This window comes from Oreochromis aureus, linkage group 1, assembly GCF_013358895.1.
Source record: "Oreochromis aureus strain Israel breed Guangdong linkage group 1, ZZ_aureus, whole genome shotgun sequence".
Lineage (NCBI taxonomy): Eukaryota > Metazoa > Chordata > Actinopteri > Cichliformes > Cichlidae > Oreochromis > Oreochromis aureus.
In genome coordinates this window covers 15,483,388-15,491,617 of record NC_052942.1, presented here as the reverse complement: position 1 = coordinate 15,491,617, position 8,230 = coordinate 15,483,388, and the positions used below count along the sequence as shown (strand labels likewise).

The following is an 8,230-nucleotide window of genomic DNA, read 5'->3' as shown; positions in this document are numbered from 1 at the left end:
TTCCCTTTTTGAATATGGTCAGGTTGTTGAATGACATAAACAGTAATTTGGAATTTCTTAAATGATCCTGCGAGTTATGGAACAAAAAAGTCAGGTGGAAGACCCAAAAATATTTCACCAGCACTGAGCGGGAGGATTCAGTTGTCTGTCAAGACACTGCACAATCCTCGACCCAAATGAAGTCCATTACTGGTGCTGACTGCAGCCCCGTAACCATCAGACAGCATCTGAGACTGAAGGGCTTAAAAAACAAAAAAATCTTCAATCCCTCGTCTCCTTGAACGCCATAGAACTGACCGTTTGGACTTTGCAAGAGGGCAGTAGTTTAAAATAACTGACTGAAATTTTCTGCAGGTTTAAAAGACTTTAGACCACAGTCTGCAGTGACAAAGGTAATCACCCACACAGCCACTCTGCAGTATAGTAACTGATGCTAATTTTAAGATTTAATAACTTTATTAATGGTGGCATTGCAATATTTGGCACAATATATGCATTCATGCCACCCTCATAATGAACCTTAGAAATGCTGCTAATCCATTATGTTGTCATGTAGCGCCACCTTCTGACTGAAATTAAATTTCATGACTAATATCCCACAAGAGTTATTCCTTCTCAAATCAACAAAGGTCTTCTGTCTGAATGGTATACATTTGCCTTTTGCAAAAAGGCTTAAGAAAACATGTTGATTACTTTTAACATGAAAATCCTTCCATTCTATTCCACTTACCCTTATCAGGGTCATGGAGGAGCTGGAGCCTATCCCAGCAAGAGGTCACCAATCTGCTACAACCACCACACCACCGTGCTGACCAAGTAGCACCAGAAAAACAATAACATCAGTAGATAGTGTAATCTGAAAGGAACAAAAACTCCATCTGGAGTTTCCAGATGGTCCGATTATATCTGTGTATTGTGATCCATCATAGATCACGATACACGCATGCAGTTTGAAATACACAAGCGCAAATAGTTTTGCTACATTAATAGTCCCATATACTGTAGGCCAAAAGCACAGCATTTGAAGAACCTCCTCTCCTTGTGTTTTTAGTGACTGCTATTAATGCAGTCGTCCATTGGGTGGCGCATTACTATCAAGACATACATAATAAGGTGGAGCCGCAAATCAGGCAACACTTAAAAACTAGTAAATGAAAAATCTTTTCAAAATAAACTCGGCAAATGACTACATGTGTTCAGTAGAAGATCAAACAGAGAAGATATAAGTTAATTTCTGTAATTGTGACTGATTTTCAGTATTTTCACTTAGCCCTTATATGAAAACAACAAGAAAATAATACATTTTGACATATTAGCATGCGCATGGTAAACCAAATGTTTAATTTTTATATAGTACCCTCTTGAAATGGATGAATCTCATAATCTAAGAGTACCTTCTTCCATATAAACCATCAGTATCTATATGTGTCATCACATATGTAGTCACAGACTTGATGAATCCCACACTGGGGAAATTCATTTCCCCAGTAAATAAAGAACTGTAAAAAAAAAAAAAAAAAAAAAAAAAAAAGTAAATATTTTACAGATACTATACACACTGTTGTGGGATTAAAGGTTTTTGTCTGTCAGCTAGATTTCCCATGACTCTTGTGAAACCTGTAGACCGAATTTCTGTAAATCCTGCTGAATTATGTGCAGTTTCATAAAGTTCAACACAGCGTTTCATGCTGTATCACATAACTGGCAGGGAGCTGTGGTAAAAGGTTATTGAGCTGTCTACTTTCACTGTAAAATTACACACAGTGAATGTCTGTAAGAGCATCACAATATTGCTTCCTTGATATTTACATGACATTTAAGGCTTTGTGTAACCTTTTCCTCGTGAAATGATTAATGATTTTACAAGGTCAGAGTCATTTTTATAAATAGTGAAAAGTAATCAAACAGTTTTGGGTTGCATAAATGTGTTTTCTGTCATGAAGTGTAAATGTCTCTGTGCTTTCAAATTTGGACCAGATCATCCTTTCAGCTCCAGGTTTTCTCTCTGGGCTCTAATCCTCCTTTTCCTTGTTCTCTTGACTTTATCTCGCCTTCACATAATGGCTTAAGACCTCACTACCATCATTTGCTATTATAGTTGAACCATATTAACTTACACTTCTCCACACACACACACACACACACACACACACACACACACACACACACACACACACACACACACACACACACACACACACACACACACACACACACACACACACACACACACACACACACACACACACAACCAGGGATTAGATTAGATATGTTCTTTATCAGTGACACATCGGATGCTTGCTGGGTTCTTTGTTATTGTTCTGTGAAATCTGTGTTGAATAAATGTTTCAGTGGATCAGCAGTAATCAGTCTCTCACAGACCATTTTTTCTACTTGAGTGTGTGCTTTGGTTTTTCTCTCTGATGCCCGTGATGTTCCATTATGGTGTGGCAGCTGAGAGTCCATTGAGACATCACTTTCTACAGAAACCTGCTGGGTAATTGTCAGATTTAAGGCCTCCAGGAGATGTGGAAAAATCACCCAAGCAACTAATCTGTGAGCACACGACATCTGCTTAAAGAAGTTACAAGAAAGCCTGCCTAATAGAGCTCAGGCTACACTGAAGGATAGAGGTGGTCATACCATACATTGACTTTCAAGCTTGTTAGAACTGTATAAACTCTATTTTTGCCTCATTTCTATGTATGTATGCATATGATTCAACTGATTTTCAGTCCCTTTCTTAAGAATGGTTCTGATTCCCGAGCTCTTTAGATTACCATGACCTGGATGACTGAGAACTGACACAGACATTTCTGATGAGGCTTCAGTGAACAGTGGATGAATCAACTGAACAGCCTGATGCAGCTCGATGCTGGATTTTCTTTTTTTAGACCTGCCACCTTTCTCCTCCACTTGTCCAGTTTCTTCATTCTTTTTAAGCACAGACTGCACACCATGTCGAGTTGTCAGGTTTTTCAACCAACCTTTTGTTGGTACCAAAATACATTTTTATGCCTGTCAAACAGTTATCTTTGGCTGTATGACATCTCTCCCTCTCTCTCGATCTATCTATCTATATATACACACAGCAGTGGGAAAAAGTGTTTGCCCCCTTCCTGATTTCCTTTTTTCTATATTTGTCACAATTAAATGTTTCTGATTATCACGAAAAACGTAAATATTAGACAAAGATAACACAAGTAAACACAAAATACAGTTTCTAAATGAAAATGTTTAGGGAGAAAAAAAATCCAAACCTACATGTAAGTGTGTGAAAAAATTATTTCCCCATAAACCTAATAAATGGTTGAGCCACCCTTGGCAGCAAGAACTGCAATCAAGTGTTTGCAATAACTGGCAGTGTTTTATAGTGCTGTGGGGGAATTTTGGCCCACTCATCTTTGTAGAATTGTTGTAATTCAGCCACATTGGAGGGTTTTCGAGCATGAGCCACCTTTTTAAGGTCGTGCTACAGCATCTCAATCTGATTCAGGGCACGACTTTAACTAGGCCACTCCAACATCTTCATTTTGATTTTCTTAAGCTATTCAGAGGTGGCCTTGCTGGTGTGTTTTGGATCATTGTCTCTCTGCAGAACCCAAGTGCGCTTCAGCTTGAGGTCAAAAACCTCTTGGATGAGTTGCTGATGGAGCAATTTTGGTTGGCCATCCAGTCATGGGAAGGTCCACCACTGTTCCAGGTGTTCTCCATGTGTGGATAATGGCTCTCACTGTGGTTCCCTGGAGTCCCACAGCTTTAGAAATGGCTTTATAACCTTTTCCAGAGGGAAAGATCTGAGTTACTTTGTTTCTCATTTGTTCCTGACAAGTGTCTGGCTTTTGAGGATCTTTTGGTCAACTCCACTTTCTCAGGCAGGTCCTATTTAATGTTTTCTTGTTTGAACAGGTGTGGTAGTAATCAGGCCTGGGTGTGGCTAAAGAAATTAAACTCAGCTTTCCAAAGATGTGATACACAAAAGTTAATTCATGTCATAATAAGGGAGGAGGTGGGGCGTGGGTGGGATACAATTTTTCCCCATAATAATAAACAGCTCCCTTTAGAAACTGCATTTTGTGTCTACTTGTGTTTTCTTTGTTAGTATCAAAATTTATTTGAAGATAATTTTAGTGTGACAAACATACAAAAACATTATCTATCTATCTATCTATCTATCTATCTATCTATCTATCTATCTATCTATCTATCTATCTATCTATCTATCTATCTATCTATCTATCTATCTATCTATCTAGCTATGCTCTCTCTCTCTCTCTCTCTCTCCATATATATATATGAAAGTTATAAAATTATAAAACGTCTTTCCATTTTAATCCACCTTTAGTGAACTGTGAAATAATAGATTTTTTTGCTCCTTTTGTGTGTGTCATTTTCAGGCTTTCTCTCTAAAATCAAATACCACTGACACACTTATTGATTGCTCTTTATTGGTGCATTTTGAGTTCCACTAAGCGCACCGGGTGGCCGATGGAGACCTGCACACATCATCAAAATATCACGATAACGTCTCCAGTTGTTTTATTTTTGGAAACCCTGAAAGGACGTGTTGTCATATCTCAGAGTTTAAACATTTATCCCAAATTATCTCTGGAGCAGTCAGTTGGTTTGACGGTGGGGGAGATGGAGCATCAGCATACAAACGCGTCGCGCAGCCTCATTTCTCCTCCAACCCCGGCACAGACGATGTTGTACACCGGTGTAGCCATCGCTTCTGTTTACGGTGTAATCATTGTGTTGGGGCTAGTCGGCAACATCACACTCATCAAGACGTTTTGCTCTGCCAAATCCGTCCGAAATGTGCCGAATCTCTTCATGTCGAGTCTTGCGCTCGGGGATGTTTTACTGCTGGTGACCTGCGCTCCGGTGGATGCCAGCCGCTACCTGTCAGAGGAGTGGCTGTTCGGCAGACTGGGCTGTAAAGTCATCCCCTTCATCCAGCTCACCTCGGTTGGGGTTTCTGTGTTCACTCTCACAGCCCTGTCCGCTGACAGGTAGGTTTTAGTTGTTATTACCAGTGTACCTCAGCATAACTCAAGATAACTTTAAGGAGCATCCATAAAGAAGTTAAACGACCGCATCTCTTCTATTGAAACCACAGGACGTAAAAACTTAATGTCTAAGTAGACATTTACCTGTGTATCGATCCTCGGAAAATTACGCATGACAGAGCTTCTGCTCTGGTCTGTTGCCACGTGTAAAGCTATAAATGCAATCAATAGCTACACAATCATAATTATTTTGTATAAATGTATTAGTTAGAATTAGGCAACTATTGCTATTTAAATATATAACACAGTCACTGGTACAGCTTCGTTAAAGCAATTAAAAAATGTTCAATGCTTCGGCTTTTGGTGAAAAACATAAATGCTGCACCTGTAGTGTTCCTGTGCATCCTGCGCTTCAAGCGTTTGTTATCTGAATAGCCTATAATGCAATCCTAACCCTGAGAGAAGAAAAAAAATACCTTAAACGTATCTTTGACAAGAAACACGATTGTTTAAATGTTTGAATGTAAGTATGCGAGGACAATCAATTCATTTTGCTGCACATTTCCTAGACATCTTTTCTCCACTCGTCTCTAAATAAAGAATGTTAAAGGATTTTACACAGAAAATTTGTTCACACTGCATTTTTCAGAAAGAGAAATCTCAGCTTTAAAGACGATAAATCACAGAGTAATTTGTTTCCTTACTTGTTAATGTTACATCTGCACTTGTGTGCAAGAGCAGGCTGATATCTATGGTGCTGATTATGATAATGCCCATCGAATGTACTGGTAACATCTGAAGCAGGTGTCTCAAACCATTGAGAACATAAACAGTCAAAGACCAGAGATTCATTCACAGTATGCAAATATGCAAAGAAAAAAAGCTGCTGACTTCTGAGTTTTCCCAGCTCCAGACTGTTAATGGGGCAGGAACACACCTTTGAAAACAACAGAAGCTGTAGATTCCAAACTGGTCTGAGTCAGTCACTATTATTACTATCTCTTTGTCTAACTGTGAGTGCGTGTGTGTGTGTATTTAATTTACCTCTCTCTGTGTCTTTTAGGTACAGGGCCATTGTAAGACCCTTGGATGTTCAGACATCAACCTCCACTACCAGCATTGTCCTGCAAGCATTGCTTATCTGGGTCTTGTCCCTGATCCTGGCTATACCTGAGGCTGTGTTCTCTGACCTCCACACCTTCAACATCACCTCCACTAATGAGAGTTTTGTGACCTGTGCTCCTTATCCCCATGGAGTTGAACTGCACCCTCAGATTCACTCCATGGCCTCTTTCCTCATTTTCTACATAATACCGCTGCTGGTCATATCTGTGTACTACAGTTTCATCGCTCAGAGCCTGATGAGGAGCACCTGCAACCTGCCAGTGGAGGGAAATGTGCATGCAAGACGACAGGCTAGTGTTAAGTTTGTAACTTGGAAAGCTATAGATCACTTTGGGTTATTCTTATGACATGAAATTTACTGACAACTTAAAAACGATCGTTGCTTGTCTGTTGTCTTTATTACGCTACCAAGGAAACAAAAACAGTCAAAACAAAAAATTAGGGGAATAATTCTCCATACTGGAAAAAAATGTATTTCCACCATGTTTGTAGTCTTTTAAAATGTACCATATATTTCCCCTGTAAACGTTTGTAATGGTCCTCAAAATTTGAATTAATCTTACATTTTGTTTTTTGTATGTGATCAGCAGATTGAATCAAGAAAACGCTTGGCCAAGACAGTGCTGGTGTTTGTTGGTCTGTTTGCACTATGCTGGCTACCCAGTCACGTTATATACTTATACCGCTCCTATCACTACTCCCAGGTAGGCAAATATTTATTTATTTTTTTTTTTTTATCAGAATCAGAATACTTTATTGATCCCTAGGGGAAATTATGTTGGTTACAGTGCTCCAGTACAACCAGTAACAGAAACAGACAATACAAGAAGTAAAAAATAGCACAATATATACAATATATGCATATATATATGTCACTTACTAATAAATATCTGAATAAGAAAGAAGAGCATGTGCAAAAAGGGTGTAGCTATGGCAGTATTTGCACTGTTACAACTCATCCACCTAACACACTGTGTGTTAGGTGGATGAGTTGTAACAGTGCAAATCAGTTTATTTGTTTCTGTCTTTTTGTGTATTGTAAGTGGAACATATCTCAACTTTAAAAAAAAATCTATTCTGCACAAAATGATCTGATTTATCAATTGATTTATTAATTTTGGTTCTATCCCTGATCTGAAAATGCCGTCAGCACTTGATTTTAAATATGCTATTTAAATAGAAATTTTGTTTTGGAGTGTATGAGAAATCTGTTGGCTCACATAAAGTAGATCTTTTTAAAAAGAGGCAAGTCAGATGAATTTAGGTTTTTAAAAAAATATTTTTTGATATCTCAAATCTAATCTTTTAATCTCCTTCTCGCCTGCCAGGTGGACACCTCGTTGCTTCATTTTGTCTGCAGCGTTGTAGCTCGTATCCTGGCCTTCACCAACTCCTGCCTGAACCCCTTTGCCCTCTATCTGCTGAGCAACTCCTTCAAGAAGCAGTTCAACCAGCACCTGTGCTGTTGCTGTCGCATCATCATCAAACACTCACAGAGCCCGATACATTACAGTACACGTGTGACTTCTGTCCGCAGCTTAAATCACTCTATGGCGAGTATGACCATCATTAATGGTAGGCAGCTCGCTCAGGAGGACTGTGTGTGAGCGTGAAAGTGAACTGCATCATGCATGTAACATATGTTTGCGTGGTTTTCTTGTAGCTTCAGTTCTCCACATGATACAATAAGCCCAAATAGTGATGTCTTCTCAAAAAACATTACACATCTAGACAGTCAATTCAATCAATCTTTTGTTGATGTCCTTGAATCTTTTGCGGTGTGTAATATTTGTCTTTGTTAACTGTCTTATTGTGAGTCCATTTTAAAAAGCAGCTATTTGGCTGGATAATATGGTGGCCCTGAGAGGCCAAACGGACTGCAACTTAAGAAAACACCAGCAATAAGAAAAACTCTGCAAAAGCACACAAAACACAACGGAAATAGGAAAAACGAAAACAGAAAAAGGAAAAAACACAGGGAAAGTGTTTCTGGGGAGACAATAACCCAACGGACCAGTTGCAGGAACCCAAAACATGGTAGGCGTGTTTTTATCATGATTCATATAATACTGATGATGGATTTTTAGGCTAATAGT

The 8,230-nt window shown here is 38.9% G+C and overlaps 1 protein-coding gene across 1 annotated transcript; it reads left to right on the top strand.

Moving 5' to 3' along the window:
- Positions 1-4,641: 4,641 nt before the first annotated feature.
- grpr (gastrin-releasing peptide receptor) lies at positions 4,642-7,816 on the top strand. The gene is made up of 4 exons (XM_031728937.2): positions 4,642-5,012; positions 6,073-6,424; positions 6,725-6,838; positions 7,463-7,816. The coding sequence occupies exons 1-4, from the start codon at positions 4,642-4,644 to the stop codon at positions 7,739-7,741; spliced, it is 1,116 nt and encodes a 371-aa protein (XP_031584797.1). The 3' UTR covers positions 7,742-7,816.
- The last annotated feature ends 414 nt before the right edge of the window (positions 7,817-8,230 follow it).

Bases quoted from the DNA above. Each gene is read 5' to 3' on its own strand.
- grpr (XM_031728937.2), top strand. From the start codon at position 4,642: ATGGAGCATCAGCATACAAACGCGTCGCGCAGCCTCATTTCTCCTCCA. The intron at 5,013-6,072 runs GTAGGTTTTAGT...TGTGTCTTTTAG, and splicing joins ACAGCCCTGTCCGCTGACAG to GTACAGGGCCATTGTAAGAC. The intron at 6,425-6,724 runs GCTAGTGTTAAG...TGTGATCAGCAG, and splicing joins ATGTGCATGCAAGACGACAG to ATTGAATCAAGAAAACGCTT.